Source organism: Vicugna pacos, chromosome 7, assembly GCF_048564905.1.
Source record: "Vicugna pacos chromosome 7, VicPac4, whole genome shotgun sequence".
In the NCBI taxonomy this organism is placed as follows: Eukaryota; Metazoa; Chordata; class Mammalia; order Artiodactyla; family Camelidae; genus Vicugna; species Vicugna pacos.
In genome coordinates this window covers 21,269,374-21,289,801 of record NC_132993.1, presented here as the reverse complement: position 1 = coordinate 21,289,801, position 20,428 = coordinate 21,269,374, and the positions used below count along the sequence as shown (strand labels likewise).

At 57.8% G+C, this 20,428-nt stretch overlaps 2 protein-coding genes across 5 annotated transcripts; one reads left to right on the top strand and one right to left on the bottom strand.

Moving 5' to 3' along the window:
• The first annotated feature begins 434 nt into the window (after nt 1-434).
• LOC140697343 (uncharacterized) lies at nt 435-4,550 on the top strand. Its single transcript, XM_072964544.1, has 3 exons — nt 435-885; nt 1,923-2,391; nt 4,179-4,550. Exons 2-3 carry the CDS (start codon nt 1,935-1,937, stop codon nt 4,541-4,543), a joined length of 822 nt encoding a protein of 273 aa, XP_072820645.1. The 5' UTR covers nt 435-885; nt 1,923-1,934; the 3' UTR covers nt 4,544-4,550.
• On the bottom strand, nt 3,543-20,217 carry IMPDH1 (inosine monophosphate dehydrogenase 1). Of its 4 annotated transcripts, none has more exons than XM_072964540.1 (15): nt 19,989-20,217; nt 15,759-15,857; nt 13,612-13,660; nt 11,585-11,686; nt 11,371-11,445; nt 10,878-11,084; nt 10,640-10,727; nt 9,601-9,800; nt 8,863-8,953; nt 8,530-8,625; nt 7,414-7,557; nt 7,158-7,302; nt 6,718-6,861; nt 6,525-6,608; nt 3,543-4,007 (listed from the first exon to the last, which is right to left on the bottom strand). In XM_072964540.1, exons 1-15 carry the CDS (start codon nt 20,156-20,158, stop codon nt 3,779-3,781), a joined length of 1,923 nt encoding a protein of 640 aa, XP_072820641.1. In that variant the 5' UTR covers nt 20,159-20,217; the 3' UTR covers nt 3,543-3,778. The 4 variants fall into 4 exon arrangements, with proteins under 4 accessions (XP_072820641.1, XP_072820642.1, XP_072820643.1 ...); XM_072964541.1 differs by lacking the exon at nt 19,989-20,217 and adding an exon at nt 19,534-19,554; XM_072964542.1 differs by lacking the exon at nt 3,543-4,007 and adding an exon at nt 4,622-5,342 and having other exon boundaries at nt 19,989-20,212.
• Nucleotides 20,218-20,428: the final 211 nt, after the last annotated feature.

Here is a 20,428-nt window from a genome sequence, read left to right as displayed (position 1 = left end):
TATTTTACCCCCATGCCCCTACTGTCCTTCAGAAACCAAATTTTACTACAGGCTTGGGCAACCACGGAATGGTTGCCAAGGGCAGGGCTTTCAGAAAGGCTGCCTGTTGCCTAGGAAACTGCCCCAGTCTTGTTCCCTGGGGTCCCACAGGTCGATGGGTTCTGGCGCCACCTTCTGGATACAGTGTCACACTGCTCCTAAAGCATCCAGACCTGGGAGTGCAGCATCCTGTGTCAGAGAACACCCTCTACCCCGCCCCTCTTATCCACCCTCCACCCCCTCTCCAGACCCCCACATCTCCACCATAAAAGGCCCCTCCCTCATCTGTGTCCCTAGATTTTTTGCAGAGACAGGGACATAGAAAGTAGTTAGAAGCACTGTGAACCCCAGGGAGGGGTGGGAGCAACATTCTTCCCACACAGAAGGACAGAGAGGACCAAGGAGCAAGACTCCTGGTAGCGTGTGGTCTGAAGGAAGTCCCTCCCCTTAATTGATTTCCTGAGGACACACGTTTTGTTTCCCAGTAGTCCGCTTTCCACCGAGAGGAAGCAGTGGGGAGGGAAAGGTTAAAACTGGGGGGTGGAAGAGTGACGTATGGGGTCACAGCCAGGTCCTTACGCAACATCCCCTCCTGGCTCCCTCCTCCTTCTCAGCCGCTCAGCCCCTAATGCCCTAGTCCCGACTTCTCTTTTCTTCTCTGGGGAGAACCCCTCTCCCTACCTTGACAGCATGTCAGACAAACCCCTTGGAGCCCTCAGATCATCCTGCCTCAAAGGGAACCTCTCAGGGGCGGAAGAAGGAGAAGCAGAAAGCCCTCAGCTATGAGACCTGGTCTCCTGAGTTGGATTCCTGCCTGAGGCAGCCCCTGTGTGTGGCCATCCTGAGGTCAGCCTGCCCTGAAGGTGAAGGGTGAGGTGGAGCAGCTGATGTGTGGGGTCAAAAGACAGGAAGCTGTTGTGGTGCCTGGGGGTGCTCCTCTTTCCCTGGTGGATCACAAGTAGAGAAACTGAGGCACACGGAGATGGGGGAAGGCTAGTCTCTACGCGTCCCAGGGTAATACTGCACCTCGCAACCCACATGCCTCCTTCCCGACTTTAGCTGGGCTGGGGATGTAGCTGACTTGGGAACCAGACACCCTGGCTCCCAGCCCAGAAGCTAATATGGCCAATGGGTTTAAGAGAGGGTGGAGCAGGAGGCTAGGGACGAAGGTCTCCCAGGTCCCTGACCCGCCCATCTTCCTGAGCTCAGCTGCAAGAGAGGTAACAGAGAAGGCTGGTGGAGGTGAGTCCGGCAGTTTACAGGCTCTGTCCCCTGAGGACAGTAGGTGTCAGGAGCGGGTGGTGGGGCTGGGAGAGGTTTCCGGGGGCTGCGTGCTTTGACCCTGGCTAGTGCTCTGACCAGATGCCCTGACTCCAAACACTCCTCAGCTGGAGGTAGAAGGGCTGCTGGGGGTGCACTGAAGTGGATAGAATTGGTCCCCTACCCCTATTAAGGGGGCCTGTGGGTAAAGCAAGCAGAGGGGGTCCCAGAGAGGTTGGGGTTGGGGTCTGGCCCTACAAGCCAGGAGGGATCCTGAAGGAGCAAAAAGGCTCTTCACAAGTGTGGAGGGAGGAGATGCCTCTCCCCACCCTCCATGGCTGGTCCCTCTTCCTCTCCAGACCCCATTTCCGGATGTGAGAAGAAGGGGTGGAGGGAGAGATGGAGGGCAGCTGAGTAGCCCGCAGCTGGGGTCTGACCCCTCCTCTCCAGGCTGGCTGTCCAGCTCCTGATTGGCCTTAGATTCACAGAAGCTTAAAGGGCTAATCCGGCCCCTCCTGAGCTACCCAGTTGTGCCGTCTGAAAGCGGACGTGTGGGGGAATGTGGAGCCAGAGCGGGGGGGGGGGGGGGCCCACCCACCACCTCTGCTCGGTCTGTCCTCCAGGGTGCACCAGTCATGGCCCCGCTGCTACCTGCCGACGTGACGGTGACCCGGCTCTCCCGCTCCATTCACCTGTACTGCAAGCCGGGCCCCCCAGGGTCCCCCGGGCCCCGCCCGCTGCTCCTGCTCCTGCCGTGGCTGGGGGCACAGCCAGCCGCCCAGGCCAAGTACCTGCAGCTCTACCTGGCCTGCGGTTTTGACGTGCTGGCCGTGGAGAGCGCGCTGAGCCACTTCCTGTGCCCGCGCCGGGGCCTGGGGCGGGCTGCCCGCGTGCTGGCGTTGCTGCGGGGGCCCGGGGCCCTGGCCAGCCGCCCGCTGGTGGTGCACGCGCTCTCTCTGGGTGGCTACACCTTTGCACAGATGCTCCTGCTCATGGGCCAGGACCGGGGGCGCCACAGCAGTGTGGCCCAGCGCCTGAGGGGTCATATTTTCGACAGCCTGGTGGTGGGCAGCCTGGACCACATGGCACTGGGTGAGTGTGCCGGGGCAAGGGTGAGGGGGCACCGGAGCCACACAAACCAGGCTAGACTCCAGGTGGCCACGCAGTACTGCTGACCAAGGGGTCTGTGATCTGCATCTGTTCCAAAAGTGGCTCTGGGCTGCCTCTGAATGTCCACCTGGCGTGGCCTTCCTGCCTTCCTGTCGTGTTGTCCCCCCCGGGCCTCCCCCACTGCAGCTGAATTTATAACCCAGAGTGAGCGTGTTGTCTGGGACCAGCCTGGCATGCATTCATCTCCAGCCTCTATTCCTCTAGGGACGGGGAGGACAAATAGGCAAAATAAGGCTAATTTACTGAGCGCCTAGAACCTTCCATACAGACTCTCACATAGTCCCCACAGTGAGGCCATGGGGTAGGTGCTGCGTCTTCTGAAATTCTTAGGACACATGCTTGGGAAAGAGTCTCAGAAATAATGTACTGTTCACCTTTGAACACAGGTTTGAACTGCGTCGGTCCACTTAAGCAGGGTTTTTTCCCCAATAAATATGTACTACAGCATTGCACAATCCACGGTTGGTTGAACCCACAGATGCAGAACTGCAGATATGGAGGGCTGACTGTAAAGTTATATGTGATCTCTGATTGCACAGAGGGTCAGTGCCCCTAACCCCCACATTGTTCAAGGGTCAACTGTGATTGGCTACACGATTTTCCTCTAAAGCACTGATTCTCAAACTTGGGTGTGCGTCAGAATCACTTGGTGCTGCGTGCTGATTCAGAGGCCCAGACCTCATCCTACTCCAGTGAACCTGGGCCCCTGTGTTCATTTTTTAGCTCTCTACGTGATTCTGATAGACACTGGAATTTGAGGACCACTGTGATGTAACTTCCTCTATAAGGACCAAACTAATGCTAACATACCTCAAGTAACAGGAAGGTCACTGTTATAAAGTAACCCATTCTAATTGACCAATTAGGTCTAGTTCAGAAGGAAAATTTCCCCTTGATGCAGACCAACTTGACATTTCTCCAAAAACCCTTAGATCTTTTCCATCTCAACTGCTCGACAAGCTGCACCCTGTATGGTTTTTGTAAACCAAGGTGTAAGACAAACCATGAAACATGGCCTCATTTTGGTCCATCTCCTCTCATCTTTTACTATCCCTTGGCATCCTTCTCCCACCCAGATGGGTCACCTGGGACTCCGAGGGTCTCACCAAGGCCGCAGATTCCAGGACTCAAGGCCTCCAGTGACTCTCAACGACCCAGTCATTTTGCAACAATTCCTGGAGCAGTTGTCGAACCAGCTTTGACCCCAACCCAAAGTCCTGCCATCCAGCTCTTTCCTTCTCGTCTTTGAAGATGCCACAAAGTTGGCAAATGTCTCAGTGGGAGGCTAACTCCAGGCCAGGTGGCTCTTTTAGGAAGGGTGTGGGAGAGGGCAGGGACCGGAAGGGGATGCCAAGAGTGGGCTGAGGCAGCCCCTCTCAGGCAGTTGTGGGGATGTTTCCAGCTCTTCACTACCCGCAACGAGGGCCTTCTGCATCCTCTGTGCCTTCCTGCCACCAGAGCACTCCCAGGCCATCTCCCGTGCTTCTGCCCCAAGTGGTGTCTGTACCTGGTAGGACAGCTGGGTGCCCACTGCCCAACTACAACAGAGACAGAGAAGGCAATATGAATGTCCCAGGACCCCCAACTCTAGGGATACTCAGCGGCCCACGTGTCACTGCTATCCCCACCAGGAGGGTGTTGAGACTGGGTGGTGGGTCCTGAGCTGCACCTGACAATGGGAACTAACCCCCTCTGCCTGGTACCCACAGGTGTGTCTCAACTGATAAGACCGCAGGCCCTGGGCCCGGTGGTCAAGGCCACAGCCATGCTCTACTTCCACATGTGCCCGGGCTGCACTGTTCGGCATTATGAGGCTGCAGTGGGCGCTTTCTGGCAGCCGCCTGTGAGGCCCCCGACGCTAGTCTTCTACAGCCACGATGACCCCCTCTGCGATAGTGCCCGCCTGCACGAGCTGCTGGCCAGCTGGCAGCGGCTGGGCATGCCGGTGTGGGCACAGGCCTGGGAGACCTCACGCCATGCAGCCCACCTGCGCCAGCACCCCCTGGAGTACCGCCACACCCTCACCACCTTCCTGCGGAGGCTGGGTCTCGCGGTCCCTCTGGCCCGGCTCTGATGGGGCTCTGGGCTCCAGCTCACCTCCAGGATAGGGGCCAGCTGCCCAGTGGACAAGGGACAGAGACAGGATGGCAGAGGCATTGAAACCTCTTGATTTACTCAGATTATTTAACATACAATGACGCAACTGTGACCCCAAAGTGTGCAAAGTTAAAGCCTTCGACCGCAGCTGAGAGGAGAGGGCAGGAAAGGTACACATAGGGTGGGGGGTGAGTCAGGAATGATGGGCCGCCTCTTCCCCAGGGCTGGGGATGGGGGAGTGGCCTGAGGAGCAGGGCCAGGGGAAGGGGGCAGAGACCTCCCTCTGGCCTAAGTCAGGAGCCCAGAAGTGCCACATGGCTGAGAGGGTAGCAGCCCAGGAAGGGGCCAGGAGAGCACCATTTCCAGGGTGGGGGGTAGGGAAGGAGGTGCCCTACAGGAGAAGCCGGGAGGGGCCACCTGCCCCAGGAGTGGGAGCCGGGCCGGAGCAGGCTGCAGCGAGAAAGACCTGAGGCAGGCGCAGGGCCTGAGAGCCCAGGCTGGCTGGGCTCAGGGGGACTGAAGAAAGGGGAACCTGGTGGGCTCCCAGGGCAGCCCAGCCTGGGAGCAGTCCTGACTGCGGGGGAGGCCCAGGGAGGGGTCGCAGACCCTCAGGGCGCCCCCTCCTCTCTCCCTGGAAAGGAGCTGGGGATCCAGTAGTGCAAATCTGTGGACCATTCAGTTATGGAGGGAGTCTGTGCCCAAGGGGGGACCCTGGGACACGCCCCCTCCACCGCCTTGGCCTCCACCACCATCCTCAGTACAGCCGCTTCTCGTAACTGTGGGGTCAAGGCAAGAGAAGAACCGAGAGTGGGTGTGTGGATGCTGCTCCTTTCCCAGGTCCCCTCTCCCAGGCTGCAGAAGCCCCTGCCTCTCAGCCATGGCGGTGGGAGGGGGCAGGCAGCAGGCCCTGTGCCTCTGTCTTCCTCAGGCCAGGCCCAGAGACAGCCGCACTCCCTCTGGCCACATCTGTGGCTGGTACGCTGTCCTCAGTGGCGGGGTGGAGAGACAGCTCAGGAAGGCCCGGCCCATCCTCACAGAGGGAGCTCAGACCAAGCAGAGCCTCTGCTGCCTTGTCTGCACCCCACCCCTGCAGGCACTGGGGCCCAGGCTCCTTGTTGCCCCTGGGTCCAATTCAAGACAGGACAGCCTCAGGCCTGTGGTCAGGGACATCTCTCTGCATCCTAGAAAGGGATGTTTCCTCTAGACGAGAGGCCACTGCCAGCTGCCCCCACCACAATGCTAGTCCTAGGGTCTGTGTCCCGAGATGACACCCCAGTGCCGCCCCCAACCCAATGTCCCCGCCCCCAGCCCAAGTCCCACCCAGACTGCCCCTGCTCTACTCTAAGCTTGGCCCGGGCAGCGCGGTTACTTACACGGCAGAAAGGTATAGCTACGGGAGGATGGGGCAGAAAGAGACACAGGTTAGATGCCCGCCTATGCCTGGGGGGACAGGCCCTCTTGACCAGGGCAGGGCCGCATGCCTGCATCTACTGCTGCCAACTAGCACTGCCCCCACCCACAGTCGCCCCAGCGCCGGCCCTGGCATCTGTCTCTCTGCCCTTCTCCCCGCCAAGGGCTCACGCCCCCAGCCTCCACCTGCCTGCCTGGTGCCACCACCAGCGAGAGCCCAGCACCGCCATCCCCTGCCACCAGCCACCAAGCTTCTGAGCAAGCAAGGGCCGGGAAGCCCAGGAGGGGCTAGTGGCCACATCTCCCGTGCCCTGCTCGGGGGAGATGCCCGAGGGGAGGGGAGGGCCTGCCCGCATGGGGGCTAGAGTACAAAGTTCAAGGGTGGGCTGGGCCCTGTCGAAGAGGGTGATGGGGTCATCCTGCAGCAGCCTCCATCCCTGATGCAGATGGTCCATGGGGTCCCTGAAACCTCTGCTCAGCCTCTGAACCATGGCCCCACCTGCCCGACCCAGTGCCAGCCAGCTGGGCAGGGAGGCCGCCACACTTACGAGTGCAGGCCATGGACACCACCCTCGATCTGAGCTGACATGGTCCGCTTCTCAAATTTGAGCTCTCCTGAGTACATCATAGACCTGCAGACAGGGAGGTGGTGCCGGTCAGGGGCACCAAAGGCAGAGATAAGAGAGAGGAAGCAAGGGGAAGCCAGGAGCCTGCTGGGTGCCCCCAAGTCACGGCACTCACCGCAGGACAGACAGGCTACGGGCACCTATATCCTGGCAGCCGTGCTGGATCCCCGCTATGAGGTAGGGCACGAACTTCTGAATGGAGCCTTTGTCCTGGATGGAGCCTGACACGCCCTGTGCGATCTTCACCTTATCTCCCTCGCTGCATGGAAGGCAGGAAGACTGAGCCTGGCTGCCCATGGCTTAGGGGACCCCATCCCACCTCTGAAGGGCACCAGCAGAGGGGATACCACCCAGAAGGACCCCCAGAGCAGCCATCCCTGGGCTATAGCATAAATAAATATGGACTCCAGCCACTGTCCCAGGTCTGCTACTTGTGCCCTGTGCCTTGGTTTCCAGAACTGTAATATGGAGACTGGGCGCCACCTTGGGAAGCCAAAGGCTCGTGTGGACCTGAGGGGTTGGGGCTAGTCTGCCTGGGGCCAGCGGGCGGGGCACCTGAAGTAGCGCTTCTGGCTGCTGCTGCTCTTTTCCATGGCGTCCAGTGAGCCCATGCCCCGGTACTTCTTGAGCCTCACACCATCTGAGAAGAAGTACTCGCCGGGGGCCTCCGTGGTGGCGGCGAGCAGGGAGCCCATCATCACTGCGGCAGTCAGGGGGTCAGTGCCTCTAGCCCCGTAGTCCTCCCACTGCCCTCGCCCACTCCCCACTCCCTACTGGACTGCCCAGTCCCCAGCAGACGCTCCCCCCTCACCTGTGGAGGCTCCGAGAGCCAGGGCCTTGACCACGTGCCCCACGGTCTGGATGCCACCATCGGCTATGACTGGCACCCCGAAGCGCCGGGCATACTCAGCCACCTTGTACACGGCAGTGCCCTGGGGCCGCCCACAGGCCATCACTGGGGAGAGCACCGAGACAGAGGTGTCAACAGCAATGGGAGCCAGGTACAGGCCCCTTTATCCTTGTGCCCTTCCTCCACTTGGGAAAAGGGGAAGGGCTGGATTGTAATGCAGGAAAAAAAAATAGGTGGCAGCAAATAACATTGGGTGCGTGTCACTCAAGGGATCTGGACCACCTCTCTTACAAGAGCACTATGGGAGACTCCTATGGCCTTCAGGGTACAGTACGCTCAGCCTCGCCTTCTCCAGGCACTAGCTCCCCTTCAAAACCTGTTACTAGGGTTAGGTACTTACAGCTTCCTTCGGGATATTGGCTTGCATTTCTTTACGTCTAACTGTCCAAGGTCCTTAAGTATTAGGCTTTTAAGTGAGAATTCTAAGGAACCAGCACTTATCTAGGGATGGATGCAAGGCTGGCTAAATTAGAAAAGAAGCCCCCTCCGGGGGTACCTTTTGTTTGTTTTGTTCTTACTGCATCCCCAAGGTTTACAACGATGCCTGGCACGTAGTAGGTGCTCATTTGTTAAGTGAGCAGAAGACCCACGGTTCCCCACAGGGGGCAGCCGAGGAGGGAGACAGTTAAAGGGAGAGGCTTGAAGACCAAACTGGAGAGATGTTTTGAGCAGAGAAGACCAAATGGGTCATTCAGCATTTGAGAGAAATGACCCTCACTAGGGGGGCCAGAGACACCAGACTTGGGGCCCAAGAGTGGGCCTCCTTGGCCAGAATCTGAGAAACAGACTGGCTCACAACCAAAACTCACAGTAACCTCATCTTACAGCTGCCTCCCCTGAAGTCAGTGGACCAGACAGTCTGAGTCCAGGTCACGCCTGAACCCACCATCCCAGGAAGAGGCCTGGCTGAACGAGAACTCAGTATGCATCTGGGGAACAAGGTGAGGCCCTGGGGCCTGTGGAGGGCCAATGGGGCTGTTCCAAGTGGCAGCCGCTCACTCTCCTACCAACACCCACCTTCCTGGGTGATGCAGATGGAACCACAGCCCATGCCCACACGCAGCCCGTCCACACCAGCATCAATCAAGTTCTTGGCCTGAGCTGCTGTCACCACTGGGGGAAGGAGGGAGAGGAGGGGAGGAACAGTGTGAGAGTGGGATGGCTCTGCCCTGCCCAGGGGCTTCCTGGGACCCCAGTCTAGACCTACCCCCCTTACAGTGATCAAAACCCATGCATTCAGCCCCAAACCAGGAGCAATGCCATCACCAAGGAATGCCAAAGGCCAGAGAGAGAAAGGTTCCACAGTGAGGGGACGAGGGCTGGGAGGGTAAGAGGGGACCCCACACTCACCATTGCCCCCAATCACCTGGAGGTGGGGGTACTTCTGCTTGATGTAGTGCACCATGGCAATCTGATACACGGAGTTCCCTTGGGATGAGTCCTGTGAGAAGGCAGACAGGAAAGCTTTGACCTGGAGGCCGAGCATCTTCACTGAGGGAGGGAGTCTTGAGTGGACAAATCCTGACATTGTATGAAAGACGTATGAGAATGCACTTTTTGTCTTTTTCTGGGAGGACACTTGACAGTTCTCAGTGGATTCTCAAAAGGGCCAGCTTCCCCCTAAAGGTTAAGCACCACTAATGCATAGTCTGGGAGCAGCCAAAGCCCTTTCATACCCGTGGTATGGACTGGTCCTCACAGCAAAGAGATGGTGCCTGGAGTGGTATCCATCCAGTTCCCACCAGCTCACTAACCAAACGGAATTACTCAACCTCTTGAGCCTCAGTTTCCCAGACAATCCCTTGGCATGGTGATTGTACCTCAGCGGCATTGTGCAGACTGAGTTCATTTACATAAACGTCCAGGTGCGGGGCCTGCAAATGGGAGGTTCTCACTGAACAGGAGCTCTAACTATTATGGTCACCTTACGAGTGTGGAGGGCCCCCAGAGGGGTCAACAGTTTGTTCTGACCTCTCAGAGTACCAGTGACTCTCCTAATTCTGACTCTAGGCTTAATTAGAGGTGAACCTGGGTCTTCATGAACCTCAACTCTACTGAACCACCCCCGCTCCAAGGCTGTGCCCGCACCAGCACTATGACGTCGGCGCCCGCCTGCGTGAGCAGGTCCAGGCGGTACTTGTCATCCTCGCGGGTCCCCACAGCTGCCCCACACAGCAGCTGCTTGTGGGAATCCTTGGAGGCCAGAGGGTAATCCCGGTTCTTCTTCAGGTCGGTGCGGGCAATGATGGCCACTAGCTCGTCTTGGTCATTGACAATGGGCAGTTTCCCTGAGGAGGAATGCAGGGGTGAGATGAAGGAGCAGGCTTCTAGGAGTGGGGTGGGGGCAGTGAGGATGAAAATGGACCAGGCTGGAGATTCCACTGAAGTACCCAAACCAACCACTAGGTGACAGCACCCACCCAGAAAGTGCTCGGAGGGACCTGGCCCTCTGCCCAAGGAACAGGAAGCAAAGAAACCTCGCAACCAAGCGAGCTCCTGGAGCTCTTCCTGCCCTGTGGCCTGGCAGGGCTGGGTGGGCAGCTCCTGAGTACTGGCAGCTTTTCACCTGCTGGGCCACAGGCCACGGTGGTCGAAAACTCCCAGACAGGGCACAAACATGAGGCTGTCCTGCAGGGAGGAACGTGTGTCCTGCCCAACACCACCACCCCTGAGAACAATCCAGTATGGTCCAGGGGAGCATTTCCCAGTGGCCCCCACAGGGACCTAATGAATGTTATGTCAACAACTTCCATGTCAAATAAATTTAACCGTGGGACTTCTCAGAGCCTTTGATAAACTAACGTACAATTCTTCATAAAGATGAAGAAGACAGAAGGCAGCATTTTTCAGACTTATAAGACCACAGGGCCCTTTTCTCGTGATGAGCATTTCACAGGACTAGTTGTTCTGGGAAACATACTTTGAAAATGCCTAGTAAGGGGAATGGGTTTTCCTAAGCCAGGAAGAGGACCACGGGAATCATGCTCCAGCCTGGGGGTTACTCAAACCCTCCCCAAGGCCCAGTCTGGTTGCAGGGAAAACCTGCAGGGCTGTGAAGGAAGCAGGGGTTCTGGGGTGCGGGGGACCAGGCTGAGGGCGCCCGCATTTTCTGCCTACTCCTGGGTACCTTTCTTGCTGCGCTGCAGGATCTCATTTGCCTCTTTCAAAGTCACACCCGCTGGAGCCACCACCAGCTCATTCCGTGATGTCATCACCTGTGGGGCCAGGAACATTTGCCTGCAGGTTGGCAGGTGAGAGAGAAGGGAGCCAGGCCTCCCTCTGGTCCTTGGTAACAGGAACCAGCCTGAGGCCCCAGGATGTGGGGTCCTCTCTTCCCCAGCCACGCTTCCCTGCCCCGCAGGTACCTCACTGAGGAGGGTGGTGTGGTCCTTCTCGGCGAGGAAGTCGATATCTCGGGAGGTGACGATGCCCACCAGCTTGCTGCCCATGGTGCCCGTCTCAGTGATGGGGATGCCGGAGAAGCCATGCCGGATCTTGGCCTCCAGCACATCACCCACAGTGTGTGAGGGGCTCAGCACCACGGGGTCTGTGATGAAGCCCTGTTCAAATTTCTGTGGGCAGACGGGGGAAGGAAAAGGCTGGAAGAAAGCTGGGGGTGGTGTACAGCCTGGCCACAGAAGGTAGCAAGTGGCCTGGCTGTGCACAGGGGAGCCAGGGTCCTCCATGGGGTAAGAGGTCAGTGGAAAAATGAGGGCTGAGCCCTGTGCCCCAGCTGTGGAGAAGGGCAGACAAGACCCCACAGTAATCAGCCAGGGAGCACACCAGCCCACGGGGCTGGCAATGGGAGGTGGGGGTCGCCAAGGGGCATCTTCCTTCTGGGGACAGTCCGGTACTTGCCTTGACCTTCCGCACCTCGTTGGCCTGGAACTCTGGGGTGCAGTTGTGGTGAATGAAACCGATACCGCCCATCAGCTGGCGTGGAACGGAAGTACAGTCAGAGCCAGAGGGCCAACCCTCCTAGCTCTGAAACCCCACCTGATTCCAATTTCTCCTAAAGCCCAGCCCACCCCGCTCAGTCCTCCTGGGGTCCCAACTCAGTGGCCTGACTCACAGCCATTGCGATGGCCATGTCAGCCTCTGTCACAGTGTCCATGGGGGAGGAGATTAGTGGCGTCTTCAGTGTGATCTTCCGAGTCAGAGCTGAAGTCAGGTCCTGAGGACGGAAGCAGTCTATGTGAAAAGTTTTATCAGTCATTCAACAAACATTTACTGAGCTCCCACAGGTACCTGGCACTAGGGCAGGCCATGGGGATATAGCAGTGAATAGGGCAGATGAAGGCTCTGCTATCTCCTCCAGAGCTTATATTCTGCTTGGAAAGAAAAATGACACACACAAAACATGTACAAAATGATTCCAACTGCAATGAAGTCTCCAAAGAAAAGCAGTAAGGCAAAGTGACCACCAGAGGAAGGATGCGGTAGCTGGGGAAACCTCTTTCTTGGGAAGTGACAAATGGAAGCCAATCCCAGGCCTAGGGAGCTGTGGAACCCCATGATTCCAATTCTTTCTGAGGTGCATGTATGAAAGACAAAGGTGAGCACAGTAGAAGGAAGAGTGAGAAGCAGGCGGGGGCAAGGATGTGTAGCCTTGAAAGCCACAGAGAGGAGCTTGGATTCAATTCTGAGATGAGAAGCCACTGGAGGGTCTTGGGCAGAGGAGAGACACAATCTGATTTATGTTTTAAAGAGGTCGCTCAGGCTCCGATGTGAAGGGATTCTAGGTGATAAGGCCTGAGGCAGGGAGACCCGCAAGGAGGCTATTGACAGGTCCAGGTGGGAGATGCTGGTCACTGGGAAGGTGGAGGCGTGGGGAGAAGTCTATCAGACAGACATCCAGGGAAGCAGGTGATGACAGGTCTGCAGCTCAAGGGAGAGGTCAGGACTGCAAACATACATTTGGGAGGCATCTGCCTCTGAACAGTGGTGAGGCCAGATCACAGACTCCTCTGAGATTCAGGCCAATAGCAGTCGATCCTAGCGCCCAGAACACTCAGACACAGACTTTGATATACAATTTTTGGAGGACTCACAGGTCCCTGAAATCCATCCACAGACCCTAGTTCAGAACTCTGGCCCCACAGCCTAGAAAACTCCCCCTTCTCTTCTCTCATCGTAGCACAGAAAAGCCATGGCCTTCCTGACAGAGGCCACAGGATGGGGAGACCCTTGACAGCCAAGGGGGCTTCTTCCATCCCTTTCTTTCTAGCCCCCTGCCAGGATCTGGCACAAAGCCAGGGTACTCAGTAAACTTTGTTAAATTGAACAGCTGAACCACGAAAACTTCCTGGTTGCTGTCACAAGGGAAATAACCAGAACAGTTCAAATTCCCCCCTAAAAATCTATCTGAGTCAGCACTGGCTACACAGGCTGGACGTGAGCTTCCCCGACTTATTAAGTGCTCCAGTCATACTCAGACCCTCTGGCCCTTCATGAAAGTCAGATCAGAATAAATATCAATGATAACAGCAATAGAAAAAAATTTTTAATGCATATGAATTCATCATAAAATAATCTAACCTCTCCATGAAATGACTTACACTCATCAGCATTAGCCCCTTGGCTCCTATGAGTTTGTCCTACGTTAACTGGGTAAAGGACACTGGTCATTCACTTGGTTTATTGCTGAACCCTACGGTAAAGCAAAGCATGGTGTTTCCTTGTATTTGCCCAAAATCTAACTTCTTCAAATCCTCCTGCAAGTTCTTGTATATCATGGATCCACAAACAAGTCTGTCCACCTCTTTCAATGTCTCCGTAATTTTACTGGCTTCTATGATGCCTTTGCTTAGCATTTCAGGCAAGATTCAATAAGTAAGAAGCCACACCCATGCCCTCCCTGGCTCTGTCAGTGACAGAGAGCCCTCTGGCCCTGTGCTAGGCCCACCTCTCAAGATACCCCCTCAATCCCCACAGCTGCCTCTAACCCATTAGGTATAACCCATTGCACTGTGCCAGTTTCTCTGGGAACTCACCATATTCCCAAGGAAAGCCTCTCCCACACTCTGCCCTTGAGCGAGAGGTCAGCCTCTTCCACCACAGACACAACCTCTCTACCCAGTAAGTGGAAGAGGTACTCACCACCTCATCAGCTGTGAAGTCTATGAATCCTGGGAGAATCAGAAAGTCGCTGTGAAGAGAAAAAGGTGGGTGTTACTGGGTGAGGAGAGGTACTTGCAAGGGGCAGGGCCTGCCACGCCAGGGGAAGCAGCTCGGGGGCAGGGAGAGGAGCAGAGCCCTCTGATCCCTGTTGCCCCATCAGGACTGAAACACCCTTGTACTCCCCACTAGCATCTTGAAGACTTTAGCCCAGAGAGCTAGAGCCAAAGGTGGTGTAAACTCTGTGGACCTGACGCGCCACCGAGGCAGTTGGCCCCAAATTCCCATTGCCTTCAGGGCTCAGAGTTTGTTAAGAGACACAGAAGTTCCCTAAACGCCACACACAGCAGATACAGTGCCTGCCCTTGAAAAGTTCTCCATCTTGATAGGGGGAAATAATAATTAGACATGGAATGGATCTCAGAATGGTTTAGTAGCGCAGCATGGCATGAACACCACACAGCACAGGACAAGCTGCACAGCCCAGTGCTGGGGCTGCTGAGTCACATAGGGTTCAAAACAGCACAGAGAGACCCCAGGGGGATGAATGCAGGGCATGTTCCAACAGAGCAGGCATTGGCAAATGTTTGCCCAGTTGGCCTGGAGCAATAGACATGGCCTGGGATGGGAAAGGGGAGGAAGGGGCTTTGTGGTTAGGACCAGAACACTGGGAACCCAGCCAAAGCATGGCAGTGGCCAACACTAGGGTGGGCCACAGTCACAGCAAACCCTGAAGTGGGGTGCAGGCTGCATGGGTACGGCAAGGCACAGTGCCACAGCCCAGGAGCCCCGACGGGTGCAACTGGCCTGAAATCACAGGTCCTTGGCAGACACACCCAAAAGCAAATGCCCCAGTGTTCAGGGACACTCCCGAACAGACTAAGCAAAGCAGCAGTCACCCCAGCACAGGAAGGAAAAACTAGAGGGTGGGTGGGAGGGGTGAGGTCTTTAATTTTCCCCAAGACCTAGAGCAATTTCCCTAGAGGGTTATCCTGGGAGACTCCACTGAAAAATATATCACAGAGATACTCTATCCCCTCTAATTAAAGACTACCTGAAGAAATAAGGAATCTTAACTGCCCCTGCCCCTTGGCAGCCCTTCTGTACAGTGAAGAGGCCTCTGTGGTGCACTTAAAGGCTGGAGAAGAGAAACGCTGGAGTCTGGGCCCCTTGGCATTTTCTAGATATCACAGAAACCCCGCACCTGGCCCGCACCCCAGCTACGAACAGGCAAGAGCAGACACTCCTCAGAAGTGACTGGGTATCCTGACGTCTAGGGAAACAGCCTGCCAAGCAGGCAGGGGCAGGAACTAGCAGGAGACAGGGCAGGGATGCTCTTGGCTCACCAGCATCCCCACTCCACCCTAGTCCCTGGTCCTGATGCTCTCTCCTGGCATGGACACAGTCCTGCAGCCAGGAGGAGAGCTAGTGCCAGGCCTGCAGCCAGCAGGACAACTGGCCCAGGGCCCATGGAAAAGCAGACTAAGCCAGAGGCAAATGGATAGGTCTTCTCCTTCAAAATCCCATGTGGGGTGGGCTGGGGGATGGGTAGTCACAGAATACTCACACCCAGGGAGGTGCACGTACTAACTTGTGGGCAGGCAGGGGCACAAGTGGAAGAGGGCTGGACTGAACAGTGGAAAAAGGAGCCATACCAGCTGCCCGGTTGGGCCTTTCCTGGGGGCAACACCCAAGCAGCTGCCTTAACTGGGCTCCAGGGCCCTCTCTGCCCTCGTGGTGACGCTGGGAGTGAGAGGGTGTCCTGGACCACGGTCTGGGGAAAGTCCCCTTAACTCCCACATCTCACGTTCTCGCACGCCCCAAGGCCCCCAAGATGCCCACGAGAGGGGGGAGAGGGCAGGCCGGACCCTGCTCTGGCAAGAAACGGGGCATGGCACCAAGGGCCGCGATGTCGCTGTGCCACGTCCGTCTGCTCTCCGCGCGGGCCGCCTTCCTTTCCTGGCCCAGCCCTCCCCACCCCCCTCCCCCTCACCGACCAAGTCGCTCGAATCAGGCCGGGGAACGCTGCCGTCTCCAAGTGGGGAGCGGTGCACGTGCAGGGCCGGGACCAGGGGATCGCGGTGCGTTCGTGCGCGCACCCAGGTGGGGCCCGGGTACCCCGCGCTTACTTATAGGTGAGGCCGTCGGCGTTGGCGAACAGCTGCTGCGCCGTGAGCCCATCCTCGGGCACGTAACCGGTGCCGCCGCTGATCAGGTAGTCCGCCATGCTGCCAGGAGACACCGCGACCCGACATAAACACCCGCGCGGGCCGCCCCGCAGCCGCTACTGCCGCTGCCGCTGCTGCTGCTGACGCCGCGCCACGGCCACGCTGCCGCCGCGGGCTGGGCGGGCCGGGGGGCGGGGGCTGCGGCAGCGGCGGGGCGGGCCCGGGGCACCGCCCTCCCCTCCAGCCCCTCCCCCGGGAGCCCGCCGCCTCCGCCCCGCGTCGCACAAAGAGCCCCGCGGAGCCCGGCCCAGCAGCCGCCGCGCGCACGCCCAGGGCCGCCTGCAGTGGCCCAGCGGCCACGCGGGGCCGGGGCGGGGCAGGGGGTGTGGGCCCAAGGCGGGAGGGGGCTGAGCCAAGGCGGGACACGCCCTCCAGCCTCTGCTCGCCCCGCCTTCTTAGGCCCCCTACAGCGTCTCCCCCAGGCCAGCGGTAGCCTAGGCCACCTCGGGCCACCCCGCCCCCTCTGGCCTGAGTCTCCCCTGGCTCTACTCCCTGGCCCCAGGGGTCCTCTAACATCGTTTGCCTTACACAAGACTAAGGCCCAGACTCTAATCAGAGCCCAGAGCCCTGAGGAACTGGCTTGGGCTCACAGCTTCCTAACATACACGAGTCTGAAGTTGCATCCTCAGGGCAGTGCACCCACCTCCCTGCTCCCCACAACCAGGTATCATTCCTAGGGGGTAGGCATTCTTAACAATGACACTTCCTGACCTTTGCGTGGCCTTGGAGCCCTCTGCAATTTACAAGGCACTTTTCATAGGTGATCACATTTACTGTACAATTCATTAATTGCCAATTATTAGGTATCATCACTTTGCAGATGCAAAACCTACAGTTCAGGAGGGAGTGGGGACAGGTACTGCCTCTGAGTCCTGGTCCAGTGCTTCAGACTGACATCCTGCCCTATCCACAGCTCAGAAAGTGGTGTGGATACCAGGGGTTTTAACCTCAGAGAGGAAAGTTTGGTTTTATTAGGGAGGGTATTGTGATGGGAAGGTGAGGGAGAGTCACAGGCTTGGCTCAGGCAAGTAAGGATACATACAAATTAGGAAAGAGACTAGAGAAGTTTTGAGAATTTCTCAAAGCAGAAATTTGGTGGCCCTGAGTGCCCAGCAAGACCCAGATTTCTGCATGAAGGTAGTAAGTTTAGGTAGCAAACTGATTCACATGGGGGTAGATGGGGTGGCAGCGGGCAGGCAGACTCTTCCCCCTTATGTGACCAGAACTATAAATGCTATTCCCTGACCAAAAGCTAGAAAACAGATCCCCCCTGCCCAGATGCCACGTATCCTTCCTCTGTCCTATAGTCTCTACAGCTAATTTCTTGGTGAGGTGAAGGAAAGGTGGGCCAGGGACAAGGTCCTCTTCCTGGCAAGGTGGCTGCCTGTGGCTCTCCCTCCCTCCCCAGCCCTTGAGGCTGGATTTGTTTACCTCTCAGCAGTGTGGTAGCAGCCAGGCCCAAGGGAGGCTCCCTGGGATGCCCAGCCTCTCCCAGTGACGCCCCGGGACCCTGCCAGGAAAACACAGACTGTTCCATCTGTGTGCAGAGGGGAGGGGACGCTTTCCACAGAGCCAGGGCAATGAGGCCCATGAGGCTGAGAGTGCTGCAGGAGACTCACAGAAGTCCACAGCATCGTCTGTCCTCTTACTGTGGGGGACCAGAAAATCATGGAACCCCAAACTTCCCTCTCCACCCAGGGAGCCCAAGGAGGCTCCTGATAGGGGCCTCTGGAGGCTCTCTGGTGTTGGGAAGGAGGGAGCGGGCCTGCCAAGGTTCTCTGCTGAGGGCGGGCTGGGGCTAGCTTTGCCAGGGATGCCTGGGGCGCACTTGTCCCCTGGGCACTCACAGACTCATCCAGAGGGCCTAGGCCATATGGGGAGGGGGTTACCCTAAGGGGACCAGCACTAGGACCTCTTACTGGCCACCTGCATGCAGAGCAGTGAAACCAGCTGGAGAAAGCACTGGCCATTCAAAGCTGTCCTGGGCACCTCTCTGGCCGTAGAAGGATAGTGATGGAATGGCAGTTGCAGGCACAGTGCACAGGCTGCCCCTGGATTTCTCTGGGGCTCAGATGGACATGCTCTGGGTCACAGGAATGGCTAGAGTACTCTTCAGGGTTCCACCAGGACTGGGGCCCAGGACAGCAGCTGAGTTCTGCCATCTCAGATGGCCTTAGTATGACATCTGCCCCAGCCTAGAACTCAGAACCAGGGGAGGAGGCTGCCAGGCTGAGTTGTGTGGAGGGTCCTCTTCCCAGTGGTGACAGGTGTCACAGCACCACTCCCCTTCTCCTGCTGCCCCACACCCTCTCCTGCTCTGACCTATGTCAGGGCTCCTCATTACTCTAAGCTGCTGGGCTCAGCCCTGGGTTAGGCTGTCCTTTTCCAGAGACTGTTAATCCACCCCCCACCCTCCACCCCCCACCCCCGCTTTCCTCCTCCCTTTTCCTGATCTTCCCCAGCTGCTTCCTCCATGGGGAGGAGACACCAGGCAACCAGAGGGACTCCTCAGCTCAAGGAAGGGCTGTGGGTCCCCTGAGGCTCCCCACCTAGCAGCTGTGAGGGCAGCAGGGCGAGAGAGTAGGTCCAAGCCCCTTTAGGCCCCTTCCTCAGGATAGAGGGGAAACAGTGACTAGCTGGGGACCAAGGTCCCGACAGGGAGCCCAGAGGTCTGTTTCTAGTCTGGGCTATTTGAAGGGACAAGATTTCAAAACACCTTTGAGGGGGGAGTTGGCGGGGAGTGGGTAATAACCCTGACATTGTTGAGCTGGGATAGGGGACATAGTTTTCCCAGGTTCAGGCCAGAGAGCAATAACTCTGGCCTCAAACTCAGACTTCTCATGATACCTTGTCCTCTTCCCACAGCTCTAAGCTAGTGAGGGCAGATGGAGGTCTAGGCAGCAGGTTTTGAATCTCACTACACCACCTGGCTGGGTGTCAGGTTTTACACAGGCTGGTAGGGTGGAGATAGCCCCTCAGTGCAGAAGTACAATCTGGAGAAGGGATGCCTCTGCCGGCCCTGATCTGAACTCTGAAATGGTACTTGTGCAATACCTGCTCCAACCAAGGCACTGCCTCCTTCAAGCCCCTATGTGCCCCAGCACACTCCCTCACCTCCTGTGGCCTCTCTATCGTCTATCTACCCTGAGCCCCAGTAGTTGGATTTCTGGATGGGAAGAAAGATAGAGTTGCCTGAAATTAAGTCAATTCTAGAGAGACAGCCTGCGGGGGCAGGAGAGGCCAGGCTTCACCTAGCAGCCTCTTAAGCCGTTAAAAGTTCTTACATAAGCAGCCAGCCCCTGGGCAGAGCTGCAGAGCTAATTCCGGCAGACCCCCCCACCTCCACCGAACCCCAAACCCAGCTTCCAGGTCACCTCTCCAGGCTGCTGAACACCAACAGATGGGGCAGAAAAAGAAGCCCAAATCCTCTGGACCGGAAGGACAGTGGGATTGCATTTCAAGCTGCGATACAATCCAGAGATTAGCCACTGTCTTCTTTTCAGCCAGTCCCCTGGGGCCCAGCTCAACACCCCCACTCTTCCTCCTGTGACCCTTACAGACTCCAGCAGAGTAAGGGCAGAAGTGGGTTCTGAATCTTAGGAGAGACCCTAGGGTGAACTGCACTGGCAGCCTCATCAGACTTCAGTGACTGGTGAGGAGGGGATGGTGTCCTCACCCGGCTCTGAGGAGGCAGTCCATCTGGACACCTGCACCTGCCACTGAGACTCTGAAGATGGATAGTTCTAGGAGGAAACGGCTAGGAGGAGTAAGCAAAGTTGGACATGGACTCCAACAGGCACATTTTGAATCCCAGGAGTTGGAGCCACTTGGACCAGGTGTTATCCGGTGTGTAGCTGACGTCAGATCCAGGGCTAAGATTTTAGGGATCGTTTTTTCCGACCTGCTCCCAAATGCAGCGAAGCACTGAACCCTTTGCACAGTGCCCATTTGCATCCCCCAACCAAAGCAGGGTACGTGGCATCTGAGCCCGGTTTCAGGAAGTTAGAGGTTGCAGGGGTAAGAGGACTTGGATGGTGGGACCTGTCCTTCCCCTCCCCGCAGCGCTGCCGGGTTCCCAGAGCCGCCGCGCCCGCCCCGGATGCGCGCCGCTCGCTTAGCCCTGGGCGTCACCTCTCCGGCTCGTAGCCGGCCTGCAGCAGGCGGGCGCTGTACCGCTGCGCCGCCGTCTCGTGTCCCGAGTGCTGCCGGGCTCCGGGCTCCGGAACATCGGCGGCTCCGCCTCCCTGCAGCAGTGGCGGGAGCGGCCCCGACCCCGCCAGCGGAGCTCGCGGATCCTCCATCCGGAGGCCGCGGCTCAGGGCTGGCGGGAGCCTCTCCGCCTAGAGGCTCCCGGCCGGGGTTAGGGAGTGAGCGCGGCCAGAGGGTCCGGGGAGGGGGCGGGGCCTACGCGCCTGGGGCGGGGTTCGAGTGTCGGGGGCGGGGCAGCTCGGGGGAGGGAGTCCACTGGGCTTTCCGGACTGGCATTGCGCTCCCGACCGACCCTCTACGAGGCTACGTAGTTTCAGCCCCTCTCTCCCATCCCCGCATCAGCGACAGGATACCGAGAGGTG